Consider the following 15,100-nt stretch of genomic DNA (forward strand, 5'->3'; position numbering starts at 1 on the left):
CAATGAGTGTTGAGTTTTCCGTTGTTTTTGTGTAGCCACGGGATCACGTGGCTACACGAACACCGGACCGGATTTGCCGACTGAATTTCCTCGTCCGCCAGGAGAGATCTTGAAATGACATGTACATAGCGAGGCTGCTCAGGAGGCTGCTACAGTAAAGATGAAATGGATACGAGGAACTGGCCTTGCTCTGCATGCTGAGGCTTTGTTCTAATGCAAGCAAGCCATAAATAAATTACTACTAAGCCATGCAATCATTGCAGCTTTAAAAAATTTGCTTCTATACATACGCGTGTATTTTTTTTATTTTTTCTTTTAGTCGCGTGCACATTAAGGCCTCAAAATTGCTTTTTCTTTTATTTATTGTTCTCATTTTAATACATTGATCCGTGACAGGTTTCATATCTTCTGAATATTCGTTAAGTCTAGTAATATTAGGCCAGTTAATGCAGTGTTAGTACTATTATTTGGACTAATAAAAGTCCTAATTCTATAAATAATTAATTGTACTGTAATTAGTTAGTTAGTAAATGCAGATGTTAGTATGGTAATGGCCGCTTATTGATTGATGCAATAAGTTGAAAGGAAAGTTGGGTAGTTGAAAAAGTGTTGGAAAGTTGAAACTTCCCGTCCCATCTCCCAAGAAATCCCATTTTTTTAACAAATTCCAATTATATAAATATCAACAGGGTAACCCCCGCGTTGTTCGGGAGAAGAAACCTCTGGTAATGAAAATTCCACTATCCGGAATACCGTACTGTATTTTAGAAACAAGTGAGGATAATTACAGAAAGACCGGTTCAAACACAAATTGGCAGATTACCTCCACTAAACTCCTGCTTAGCAAATTTAAATGTTAATTATGTTCCCAAAATGATAACAAATTATATAAATACAAGAAGTTATGATACGAATATGAAAAATGAAATAACATTATGTAAAAAATTATAATATAATAAGAATTCTTGAAATTTGAAATGACTACATTTTAAATTCCGAATTTTTAATCCCCCATTTATCATCATCTCATGAAACAAAAATTAAAATTATCATTCCAGTCTCAGGTAATATCCGGACACGATTGTCCGTGAGGATACGTGCTCAAATGGCCCGTATACATTCACAGCGCCAGGCTTCAAACTTGACAAACTTTCGCCCTAGCGTGATTGAGTTCAGGTCAATTGGGCGTTTCTCGGAATGTCGGAGTAAGAGTAGCAAGTTTATGTACAGCAAGTTCTGGGCGTTGAATATATCGCTGCTAGTGAACCTTCGCTAAAATTGAACACAATTGCCATTTGAACACTGACTAATGATATTTAGAGAACTTATATTATTATTATTATTATTATTATTATTATTATTATAAACTCCTAAAAATAATGGTAATTAGTGTAACAATTAGTGTATGTATGAAGAAATTTTAAAAGTAAATGAACATTTCATTGAAGACCAAAGAATATTTCTTATTAACCAATTTTTTATTGTCACTCTCAATTTCTCAGAAGCATAAGAAATACTCTGATCTTCCAAAAAACGTGCATCAAAGAACTACTACTGTCTACCTATACCATAATTTGTAAAATATGAATGATAGAATGCAGGAAAATTACATGAATAGTAGTCAAAATTATATCTGACATTTTCATTCATTAGATCCAAAAAAGACACCTGCTGATGAATGTAGCTGATAAACCACAACGGTTATATCCAAGATAAATATGAATAAAGTTTTATCAACCTACCTATCAATTTAAATTTTTATCATATTAAGATGTTAAATTTTATTTATCAAATTACACGCCACACAATCATCCAGCGCATCCAGAAAATCATCAACTAAATTTTCTTTCACTATTACTTTTCTATGTATAAATTTGATTTTTTGTCTAGTTAATTTGCTCCAACAAGAGTATCTTGTTCCATTTAATGCCATTTCTTAATTTGTTGATAACTATTAATTTACTCTTGCGGAAACTTTGTCATCAAATAATACTTTCCAAGTTTTGATTGAATTTGTCCAATGTTGGATTTCGAGAAACTGTGGCCACCGGCCTTCCATCGTAGAAGGAAATAATTAAAGTTTACTGAACGCTTTTATATACGAGGCGTATTATTAAACTAAGTACCGTTTTGACATGAAAAAAAACAAGTAAATTTCTTTCCATACGTAGTTTACTGACTTGAAGGTCATACTTTACTTTTCTACATAATTCTCATTAGTATTGAAGCATTTATTATATCTTAGGACCAGCTTTCGCATGCCATCGTCAGAAAAGTTTGCCTCCTAAATAGACAGTTCATAAAAACACTTTTTGAGACAGCCCCAAACTTTTAAGCTTAGGACAATGTCGTTAATCGTCTGTTCTCTTTCACTTAATCGTACAATCGGTAATGGCTGTAAGGCTCCTAACTCGTTCATCTTCATAACTGTTTGTGCAGCTATCTTTAAAGGTCCTTAATTACCCATTTCTGCACTCATAATGTTTTCACCAAACATTTCACAGATTTGGCGATGACTCCCAACTGATATGAAGTGTTAAGCACATAGAAATGCACGCACTTCGCTGTCGGCGGGATTCTCAATAGGTCCATGGAAGCATTTCCAATTCACATAAATAGATCTCGACTCGGTTTCGTAATGGTGTCTGTGACGTCCCAACAGTTGCAGCAACACGGCGCGAATTCGCTAAACGGCGGCCTCAGCATTGGGGTGGTGAAATTTAAAAACTTTAATTACACTTGAAACATTAATTAGCATCCAGAGATTAATTATCATCTATATATCATCAAAAGACGAGATGTAAAATTATATAAAACTACGCATAAATGCGATGTTTATAGGTAACGTGAGATTCAAGAAAAGCATTTTAATTTTTCGGTAGATTCCCGAAGCTTAAGCGTGGTTATAGTAATGACAAGCTAAAGACCCGAGGATAACATCGAAATCAACTCAAAAATGGTTCTGGCAGTGCAAGATTGATCCCAGCGAGCAGCCGGTCTGTAATCCAATTATAAAGCATGGCAAGAATTGAAACTGATGATTCGTTCATAACGCGAAGCTACGTTGTTGCGGGAGATGTAGGTACATTAATATTACTATAGCGTTTCTGTCCGCTGGCTCTGCGTTGGCTTGAACGGTAAAAAAACATACAAGGGAATAATTTAAGGCCAAAAAGATAACTTTATTGGAATGAGTCTTGAGACATGACACGACATTCTCGGAAGAAACGCACATTGATTTGATTTGATCCGAAGATCTTCCAGACTCTAACAAATTAAATTCAAATGATGTCAGAGCGAAGATGGTAATGCTGTCCGGCTACTGTTCAGGACGCGGTTACTTCTAAAGAAAAGATACGCATTCAAATTTTGATCGCTAGTCGTTTTCAGAGAAGTGTGGGTGCTTTAAAGACTGGGATGCACAACATTCCAAGCGCAGCTGATGGTTGGCCGCTACAACATGAGGATATAAATATAAAGTGGTCAAGAATGAGAGTAGCATAGAGACTACGGTTACCTGAACAGTGGCCGTAATCAGGTCATCACAAGCCTTATTTAAACGTACTTGTAAGTGCTGTTTCCTCATCCGTCCAGTATAATAAAAAAACTGATGATATGTTTTTTCCCAATCTAAAAAATACCATTGATGGCAGGCAGTTTCATTTTGTTTCACAATTACAGTTTTTATAATCAGATTGCTCTAAAGCTAGCTAATCATTTAACCTTCAACAGCCATCTCAGTTTTCCTCTTGAAATTCTCTTCCAAACTCCAACTAAGACTCGACACTTTTCGTTCAATTTAGTTCAGTTGAGGTCACTCCGATAAGTTTTCCTATTTACCCTAGGGCGACCCGCATGCTTTATCCGACTTAATCTAAAGACACTGTATATTTATTGAAACCTTTGCTGTCACAAGGACGTTTACTAAAAAGCAACTTTGTGTCTGACGTCAGAGTTTCCTCATCAACAAAATTATATCATTTAAACACGATACAATATAAGACCCTGAACCACTTAACCAAACTGTGGTACTATAACCGGTGCTAGACGCAAGCGATCCGATCACCGTTCAGAGGCCATTATATCACAACTTGATTAAGTACACGAAGCGTCTTAAGTACACGTAGCGGTGGAGGTCTCATCTCTGTGTTCTGGGTTTACTTGAAAAGCCATCAGCGATTAACTGACGGAGTAACAAACTATCAATGATCAATGATAGTACGGCCACAGACTTGGTTTCACTTAAGTAATTTTTTTTTATTCTTCAAGTTACGCACAAACTGGATAAACTGGTCCGGCTCAACGCATTTAAAATGAAACTAAAACTAACAAAACTGCATAAGGGTTTAGTCGTTTAAATGAAAACATTTTATTACAATGAAGCATACTTCATGGAAGTGGAAAAAAACTTGGATACAACGATACAAAATACAAGAATGGATATGAAAGTTCAAACAGAATGCCTTTTAACATTCGTGTGAATGGTGATATTTCCTCATGCAGTCTGAGACCAAATCCAGAATGAGTTTAAAATGCACCTGCCTTTTCATGAATATGAAAAAAATTCGATCATCGATGAGAAAAGCAAAGTAATGACAATTAAAACATTTTATTGGGTATTTTAATGCTAAAACGAGCAAAAAAACAATACTACCTAATCCAATACTCGCTAAGTTATGTCTTATATATATTGGATGACGGTGCAATTGTACCAAAAACCGGACATTACTATTGCAGAATTCGAATTAAAAGGAAATACTGAATTACGCTTGAATATACTTTTACAAAGGATATACGATTATAATATATCTTTCCATTACATGTATCTGTTAAACACAAATTATACGTAGATTAAAATATAATTCTAATTATAACTCCAATATTAGGTATTCAGTTAGGAAGCTTCCTCTAAAAAACTACTTACATTTTATTTCATGTTATTTAACCCATTCATTTGACCAGATTAATCATAATGGATGTGTTTATCTGTTGTTCGTTTGCTGCTCATCTGAATATATTATTATGTTATATGATAAGGGCTGGAAGAATGTTGAACTTATTGAATGAGATAACAGAATAAAACTAAAAGCAAAATCGGATTTTGATAAATATTTCTTCAAGTCGATGAATAATTGTGTTCGGGGAGCTTCGTTGAGCATTGCAAATAATTCAGAAGATAGCCTGATTAGAGAGTATCAATATCAGTCGATTGCTTAAATAAAAAATTCACAACAAATTCAAAAGCAGAGAAAATGCCACAAAAATTCATGACATATTCATAGAAAACGGGGTGGCATGCAATAGAGGGTGGCATAGAAAATTAAAGATGGCATGCAAGGGAACGGTGAAATTTTTAACTCTTCGCTTTACAGTAAAACTATTCACTGTTCTCTTTACCAGCTAGCTTATACTAAATGACGAACTCCATATAACTGACTACACTCCGAAACGTTTTCTATAAGGATGTGGTGATTCTTTGTGGCATTTTCTCTGCTTTTAAATTTCTAGAGAGTCTGATTAAAACCGATAAAGAATTGCGGAATTTAGATGGAATACCAAAATTGGATGCACTCGATATATTTCCTGTAAACGTAATTGCGTGTCACAACCAAAAACCAAACTCAAAATGGCATATGATTTTCTCGCTATTTAATACGAAAAATGCGATGCACGGTCACAGAGAAAATTTATTATCAACCGATTCAGATTCACTGCATTACAATATTCATTTCGATAAATTTTATGGGGAGATGAAAAATAAGAAAGATTTTTTCTCTCATCAAATAACCTTTATGATGAATTGTTATAGTGATGAAATGCCCAATGATGAATTGCTATAGTTATGAAATAAGTCAAATATGAAATGAATCAATGATAAAATATCTCTTGCACCCATCAATGCATTACTTTTCCTGAACGGTCAAAGTACGAAAGGTCAGGTCTTGGCATGAAACGTCATATCGCGTTCCGATCTACATACGTCGTGCTCGCTTACTGGATTTCTTCAAGATGTTTTCAAAATTCTTTGTTAATTCTCGCTGAGGCAGCTGAAGGAAAATTATTTAAATTTATAGAAAAATATTAATGTAAAGAGGAAAAATTGTATTACATGTCCCTCAAGCTNGTAATACATGTCCCTAAAGCTGATAAGGTAATGACAAATAAAATTTTACAAAAAACCCAAAACGCTATATAATAGGGACTCCATTTTTTAGCCATCCATGAGAAGTAACTGATTTAAAATAGTCGCGAATATACCTCAGTGACACCAGTATGCAGCGGTATGAACTGCATATATCCAGGTGATCTATATGACGAAGAAATTGGTGAAAATCGCGTAATGTTTTGGCCTGATCGCGACGGTCGCCACGGAGATAATGTTCATTGATGAGCCCCTGAGCTGCCCGATGCCCGAAGTTTTACCCACGGTTTTCGAGGAGTTTTGTGCGAGTGATCGAGCGCTCACTTCTGCCCGGACGCTCGCCCTCAGCACTGCTGTTCCCTCTGTACTCAACCGCTGTCGCTAACGTGAGTTATTTACAGGTCTTATGATTATTATTATCTAGAAGGAGTGCATTGATAATCACATTTTTCGTATATAAATGTTTATCCGTTGAAAGTTGCGATATTGGTTCGCTAAACAATCTACTGTATTCAGCCGAAACTTTTTAATGTGCGTTGCAGACAGCCAGCAAGGCAGCAGTATTGCTTGACCTCAATGCAGCATTCAACGTTGATTGTTTTTCTCTTCATACTTTATCGGATATGCATACGCGTGCACATTTTGACACTGAATCATATTTTGTGAATTTAGACACATTTGGTAAAATTGTTTAATTTGTTGGACGTATGACATGATGATATTACATCTTTCCTTGGCTTGTTGAGTGACCTCATTTGTTGATTAATGCAAAATACTCATTCTTTTAACTTACCTGTTTCTGTCACTACCATGTCGCTAAAATCAGGTGCTGCTACTAATCCTTTCAACCTTCCTGTTTCTGTCATTCTGTCACTACAAGCTCGCTAATATCAGGTCTTGATACTTATCCGTCCAACCTACCTGCTACTGTCACCACATGCTCACTTATATTGCAACTAGCAAGATGATTCTAGAATGTGTAAGTCACTTAAATAGTATTCAAATAAACGTGTTTTAATTATTTTTCATTGTTGAGCGACATTTCTTTGAGCGATGATGCCTCTAAGGATCGATCTCAGTCTCGTTTCCTAAAGGGGTGGAGGAAATGTCTATAAAATATGATAATTTGGGAGATAAAGGAAATCTATTGAAAAAAATTTCAATAAAATATGATAATTTGGGAAATAAAGTTGCGAAGAACCATCACGTGAAAAATAATGACTTAAGAGCAGAGGAATGTCTCTGATGGCAGTGAGTGCACTAAACTCGAATAAAAATATTATTTATAAGAAAGAAAAAATTTGAGGTTATTTTCACGTATTAAATTACTCTATTACATTAATTTTATGATAAAATAGCTGATCAAATTGTTGCAATGCCGGAGACAACGACATCGTAAATCCAAGTAATGTTGGATAAATGTCTTCCGGTCGTAGTCTCGCTACCAGTGCGTGAAGGTTAAGTTTTACTCTATACATTAAATAAGTTTTCGTTCAATTCATGCGGTTGAAATTCACTTAATCGTTCATACTGATCCTCAAGCTGGGATGCAAATAATCTTCTTTGCCCATTAATCTCGTTGCATTCGTAATAAGTTTTGCGTGAATTTAAAGGACGATCGTGAATTTCTCACAAGAGTCACATGAGCAAAAAAAATTTTCTCGTGTCCTTCTAAAATTTCCTGTCTGAAAAATATGTAAATGAAGTGCAAAGAAATGTTTAGTAAGGAAAATGTCTTTAAACTAAAAATCTATTTAACTTTAACATTTCCATTTGACATATTACTTTTCGATTCATTAGTCGACACTCTTGTGGTATTTAACTCACAGTCTAATATTTATGTCATTATTTTCATGTCTTTTCGTTTTGAGATTTTGCATTCTAGTTTTTTTATCATAAAGGTGTTCTGACATTAAAAACTATTGCTATCCAAACAGATATTTAAATTTTACACTTTTTGTAAAAGCCTTTTCAAATCTTTCCTCGAAATTAAATTCACATTTACAAATATCGTCCACTTAAGACACCGGCGAAATGCCGCAGACCGAAACTAATTATGCCATCAATCGCATTTTTATTATTAAATTCTCGAGAGAATATGTATTCATGCAAGCGTATTGTGAATTTATTTTCTATGAAGCTAATACATCTTCAATTGTCAGAAGGCGTTCGCCTATGCATTTATAAATCAAAAAATAATTAATGCAGTCAATCATCTCATATGCTGCTGCAACTAATGAATTGTGAATTGAGAGAAATAATGCAATGTGAATGAAGGCATTGGTGCCAATTCTCTGTAATAATGCATGCGTGCCTTTGTAATTATGCGGCGAGTGTCTCTGCAATAATGTAGTGCAAACGTAGTGCAAAATGCGATGCACGTCTCGGCAATAATGCGATGCAAGTCTCGGCAATAATGCGATGCACGTCTCGGCAATAATGCGATGTAAACGTCTCGGCAATAATGCGATGCTCGTCTCGGCAATAATGCGATGCAAGTCTCGGCAATAATGCGATGCAAGTCTCGGCAATAATGCGATGCACGTCTCGGCAATTATACGCTGCACATCTCTTAAATTATAAGCGCATGTCTCTGCAATAAAGTTATGTGCCTCTCTGCGGTGACTTCAAAAATTTGAATTAAAGATATTTTGTCATTATCGATTGGCCGAGGTGCTCTGCTATGTTCACCACAAACAAATGGCACGCTTGATTCTTTCGTTGCCAGCTCGTCCGTTCCGGCCACAACTTCTGAGGCTATCATTAGTAATGACAGGGTGGCCGGCCGCATAAGACAATTATTCCCTCAAAACTTTTCGCAAATTGCATGAACTTTTGTGGCTTCTGGCGATGAAACGCATTTTATAAACATTGTGATTTCTGGTTCGCTTAAATTCTGTGATGACCCCGAGCAGACTAAATTAACAGAAACTAGTGGCGAGCCACCGTTAGTTCGGTAAAGCGGAAAATGCTTTCAAAGTTTTCTATTTCCTGGACTGGAAGAATTAATTGCTCAAATTCAATCCGTCCACAATTATTAGCGCGCATCTAGAAAATTTTTAAAACTCAACTGCTTTTGCCGGCATTTTTTTATAATTAATTATAATCTTTAGACTGCTCTAGGCTTGCAGCGCCTGTTGATAAAATTGAAACCCTTGACTTGAATCATGTATTGAATAAATACATTGAAATATTCAAACGCAATTTTTTTAATATTCCGGTACAAGAGCATTTGTGAGCTATTATGGTTGTCATCCATTTTCTGCGTCAGCTAATAATTTTGTGAAATTAGTTGCTATCAAGTGTGTTGGGGCCAAAACATGATGATAAACAATTGATTGCCGTTCAAGTAAACAACGTCGTAAACAACGTCATTGCCCTTTACTGTAAATTTGGAATGAGTGAATACATGTTAATAATTTTTTATTGATTTCTTGTTTCATCTCTTTTATAAGCCTAAGAAAATTTTATTTCGCGCTTCTTTCCGTTTGTCCGTTGTATGAGCCATAGGTGCAATTTTTCTAATGATTGCTCTCAGTCAAACTGCTTATAATTTCCGATTCATTATTTTATAGAACGACCGAAGATGTTCAAGCTCTACGTGCTGCTCGTGGTTACGTCACTTGTGCTTCAAGAGCCGCTGGCTGCGGGTTCTATTTCCAACAAAGTCGAGATGTGGCGTCACATCGAAGTAGATGTGCCTGCCATGCGCAAGCTGTCCTCAGCTGTCGCATGGCCTCGCACCTCAGTCGTACAATGCGGGGCCATAGGCATGATGCAGACCACTGATACCATCATATGTCAGTCTTCCTCCGAGTGCATCGTCCTGGCTGCAGACCAGTTCTTCCTGGTCTCTGGTCCGCAAACAGCTGGCTGGTCATGCCTGACCTCAGGTGAGCCAAATTGAATACAAATATACGGATTTTTTTCTTGCTGCTGCAACAACATTGTAGCCCTGCAAAAAACATTATTCACTTCATCCCATACCCACAACGGAAGCATTTAGATCCTTGAATAATACCTAACTCTGCACTCAAGTATTAAGTATTAAGTCAAAGGTAGCATATTCTTAGTTGAGATGTTCAAAATAAGTTTACACTATCTTAAAGTGAGGCAGGTAACATTGTTCGCATGGTGTGCCAGGGATCCAGCAGTGCGTGCTGCCCGACGCGACGACGGTGCCGATGTACGCCTCCTACAGCCCCGAGCCCGGCTGTGGCTTCGTCTGTCGGCCCTCGGGTCTTGAATCCAACCGTGAGTCTTAGGCTTCATCTCTGTCCTCCTTGCAGAAAATAACATCATCAATGGTCTAAGTAAATAATTTTAATAGAAATAGTTTGTGTAAGTAAAGTTAAAGTAAGCCTATGAATGGGTGAAGGCATTGCACAATCCATTTGGCTGTGCTTAACATGAGATATGCGTATGATAACTCAGCGTTTCATATGTTATCTTCTGCGGTAGCTGTCTGATTTTCATGGTAAAAACATTCAGTGAAACTTTGAATCAAATCACTATAACTGAACTATCAATATATCATAAATCTTACTAGTTACGATTCTTCCAAGTCGTCTAATATTCCATAAAATGCTCATTTCACCCGAGATTAAGTGTCAAGAAAAGTAGGTAATTCTCATGAAATATCTCATATCAACGAAAAGCAACAAGACCTTCTTACTTCTCTTCAACCTCCAGTACATTAGCTCTACCCCTCTGTTTTGCCCTCAGTGCCGGCGCCTCCCATCACCTGCTGTGACAGCTCCAAGTCGGCCACCACTGCCGGCTGCCTCAAGGACTTGGCTGCGAACTACTCCTTCGTGGGCGCCAAGACTGCGTGCCGCGCGCTGGGCATGGACCTGTTCGCTCCTCTCGTGTACACAGACTTCACCGCCTTGCTCGCTGAGACTTCCGGTGAGTAGAAGGTCTTTCTACTCCCGGAAGTCAAGTTTGTACCGAGCCTTTACTGTTTGTTAACCGAAACGTCGGGTGATAGGCTGAAATATCCGGCCTATCAGCGAGGACTTCGGGCAATGTTGAGACCCTTTCGATGAATATCAAATTATATAACACCATCCAATGCAAACGGTATTTTTTAATTATATGCGCAAGGTGTGCTTAGATTCGTACATTTTTTGAGCAGTGCAAAGCCGGGGCGCGTTCTTCATCGGCTACGTGAACCGCTCAGGTTCCTGGGCTTGGAAGAGCACCATATTCCGCACAGGCACCATCCAGGTTGCGGTTGCCGCCGCTGACTGGAACGCCACCTACCCGGACCCCGACATGTACTGGATGTGTGCTGTGGTGGTCAACCAGAAGATCCAGAACTCGCTCTGTGCCACAGGAATCAACGCGGTCTGTCACGCGCCTGTGCCGATATGTTAAGCTGGCTATGGGAACGAACAGCATGTTGAAACAGCGTGTCGAACCAGCTTACTGAACTATTATGTTGAAACAATGTATTAAACAAGCGTATGGTACTAGCTTGCAAAAAGAGCGTTTGAATCTGCTTGTTGAACCAGCGTGTGGAGCCGCAGTCTTAGATCAGAGCACTTGAGAGAGGTTCTAGAACCTCTACTAATAGCAGAAATAGGAACCAAATGACGATAGTATGGCATTAAACACAGAGGTAAGCAGGGGAGGCACGAGTTCAAACCAGACTTGTTGAGCTGTTGTTTCACACATTTATGGTTTCCGTAGAAACGTAAAGACTTCAGCAGCATATAGTTTTCTCGTTAAAGCCCTGTTTCACTGCGCGAGATCTCTGACACCATTTAACTAACTATATTCCTTCACTCAGAAGGATCACACCAGCTTCACTCATAAATGAGATAGCACTCTGGAAATCTCTTGCTTCTCCGCGTGCTTATTTGCAATCAATGCACAACAATACAAATAAATATACCATGTATGGAAGCATTCATGGTGAGAAAATTTTGTGCACTAATATTTATGGATCGTGCGACTCGTATAAATTTCTGAGATTTTCACGTGTGTAACATTTAGACTACAATGGCGTGTATAACGAACATTTATCAATGATCCTAATTGTATTGGATATTGACCACCCATAAGTAATTTTTATAAACATATATGCCGAAACGGGGATTACTAATACGGATAATAATACGTCCCATAGAAGCGATGTTGGAGACATAAGGAGATGTATACGTTTTAAATTACTCAGTTGTTATCGCTCGGCGATTCTTGAGAACGGCAGACCTAAACGATAAAAGAACGAAAAGAGATGGCCACCTTAAGACCGCGCGTTTTAAAACCACAAACCGATAAGCGGTATATACCGAGCACGGATATATACCGCTTTGAGACTTTACAGCCCTGAGACTTTGGGACTTGGCCACTCTCTAAAACAGAGTTTATAGAACCTGGATCAATACGGGGCACTGTGAGAACCCGATCGTGAGTTCTCAGTAATTATTCCTTTTACGAAGACATTGCTAGCGCAGGAAGGAGCAACATTGACAATGTATTCGTGAAATTTATTGAGTTATGCAAAGAGGGCAACGATTTGGAATCATGAGAGGCTTTAAAATAATGAATAGTTTTGAACAGCATTTAGACCAAAGGTTTCGGTTGTATTATGTTTATTAAATCTTACATGAAACGGTTGTTATAGTTATAAGCAATTATGCATGTATATCTCAATTTTTTCCGAGTGCAAACTGCTTGAATTTTCAAAATTTAGCACATAAAGATGCTAGGGCACGTATAAAAAGCCTATTAGGTGAAATTATGATTGTACTATACTTCTATCATAGTGTAAGTTTTACGAAAACTTTTAAAATGAATTTATATTGGCAACAACGTCTAAAAAATTGAGCTGTCAGTTTTTCGATTTCCTTCTTTATTTAATTAACATGTGATCAGGATTCGCGGTAGTCATCGGGATAATTCTGTAGAAGTCACTTTGAATGTGACCTCCTTTAGCAACGGATTTCCCTTCAAGTAATATAGCTATGAATTTTGTTACGTTAGCGTAAAAGTGGCTTGATTATATCAGCTTCCGTAATAATTATCATTACCTGCATCATTTCATTGTAATAATTATCGTTACCTTCAAACCGCTTGTTAAATGAGACGTCTGATCCCAGACGTCTCATCCCAGCTCGATATTCAAATTCAACACTGCACGTTTTGGTGGGCGTCAGCTGAAAAAGGGGACCCAAAATTGAACATTTATTCAGACAGAAACAGAACCCTGCAGCCTCTTTGTTATCGTTTTTCTTGCAAAACTTTTAAAATTAATTTGTATTTTAATTGATAAAAATGCCAGTTTTAGAGGTTGTTCAAGGGGTTGGTGTTCGCTTCTTTATGATGCAGCAGCGCCAGCAGTCATGGCCGTTTCGGCAGCACGAGTGGTTTTGACTATAAGTCAAATATATTTGAGTTATTTTCCTCATATACTTCTGCACACTACCGCCAGCATTTGGAGACCAAGTAAAACTAACAAAAAATCTAGGCCGCATTCTCCGACATAATTTGAGTTACTCGGCTCTATTATATATAATAAATTTTATTCTATATAAGAGACAAAGTGAATGTAAAATTATATATAATAGGCAAAGGTACATGTGCAGAAGAACTGATTTTTCGTTACGGAAAAGCGCACATAAATCGCACGGTTGAATCGTGAAGAAGTCTATATTAAATATTCGATCGGAAAATCAGATTTTTTTTATTCGACTAACTTTATTCGACCAACTTTACATCAGAGTAAAAATCCCCCCACGACGTTCAGTTCAAGGCTCACGTGTCCAGCGAGCAGCGGACGACACTCGTGTATTTATTTATTCTTCACACTCCAACGATAATATTTGCGACCTACCATAAAATAAAAGGCTGTGTAAACGAAAATAATAATTAGTTTAATATTTACAGTGGAGTGCGCGCAATATGAAGCTAGAATATACGGCAGGCAATGGTTTAAAATTTAGCATGCAAATGAAAAATTTCCTCGTTCAGTACGAAGCACTCGTAGCATAATATTAGAGCACAGTGAAAAGTTCTATATTACTGTCGTTATTTGAATAAATCAGTCCAATGGAGAACAGTGTTAACAAAAAATATATGCATGAGCACGAGTGAAGCCATCTAATAATTTGTAACCAGAACCAAAATCAGCAAAAACCATTATAATTTACCACAAATCCTCTGAATAGCAGATAAATACACGATTAGTAACTAAAATAACAATGAATTTCCACTTTCATCAATGGCGAATGCTTCAAAGCTGATCAACTAAGTACGTTAATTAAATTCAATCTATGAATTTTTTATAGCTTGATCTTGAAGACCTTGTTAAAATGTTGTGCTGCCAAGCGCCAACGTTAGCACCAGCGTCAGCACCAGCGTCAGCACCAGCGTCAGCACCAGCGTCAGCACCAGCGTCAGCACCAGCGTCAGCACCAGCGTCAGCACCAGCGTATTTCCGATATAATGAAGCTGACAATGTGCGTTTCGTATATTTCATTTAATTTTGATTTGTGTGGTGTTTGTGAGAGTGAGGCTCTGCTTGTTTGGGGACGTTGGTTTATTGTATTGAATTTTTGGCTATTTAACCTATGTTTGATGGGTTTTCTGAATTTTCTTGACTAGTGCTGTTTTTTGTTTGTTTATGATGACCGTTTTCCTGCATGGGCAGTTGACGTCGATTAACCTGTGTTTTCGATGGCAGTTGAGGCACTGTTTTGTTTCGTCAGCTATAGTAAGATTGGCACTTTAAGTGCTACGTTGGCCAAAAGTTAGAAAAAAGTTTCGTTGTACTGTACTATGATCATGTGATGAGTTATCGACAAAGTTCATGCATTACTGGATGGGTAGCACTTCTGGCTAGATGGTTGATGATAATGAAGTTTTGATAAGTGCATGTTCGACCACTCCAGTGCGGATCCTTCATCACAATGAGAAAGTCGTAAAATTTATCAACAAGACACTTTGATTATC

The 15,100-nt window shown here is 37.4% G+C and overlaps 1 protein-coding gene across 1 annotated transcript; it reads left to right on the plus strand.

Annotated features, from left to right (window-relative positions):
* Window positions 1-10,326: 10,326 nt before the first annotated feature.
* Window positions 10,327-13,213, plus strand: LOC108680387. Its single transcript, XM_018169196.2, has 3 exons — window positions 10,327-10,396; window positions 10,868-11,050; window positions 11,280-13,213. Exons 1-3 carry the CDS (start codon window positions 10,327-10,329, stop codon window positions 11,519-11,521), a joined length of 495 nt encoding a protein of 164 aa, XP_018024685.1. The 3' UTR covers window positions 11,522-13,213.
* The last annotated feature ends 1,887 nt before the right edge of the window (window positions 13,214-15,100 follow it).

Source organism: Hyalella azteca, unplaced genomic scaffold (genome assembly GCF_000764305.2).
Source record: "Hyalella azteca isolate HAZT.00-mixed unplaced genomic scaffold, Hazt_2.0.2 contig15713, whole genome shotgun sequence".
Taxonomy (NCBI): domain Eukaryota; kingdom Metazoa; phylum Arthropoda; class Malacostraca; order Amphipoda; family Hyalellidae; genus Hyalella; species Hyalella azteca.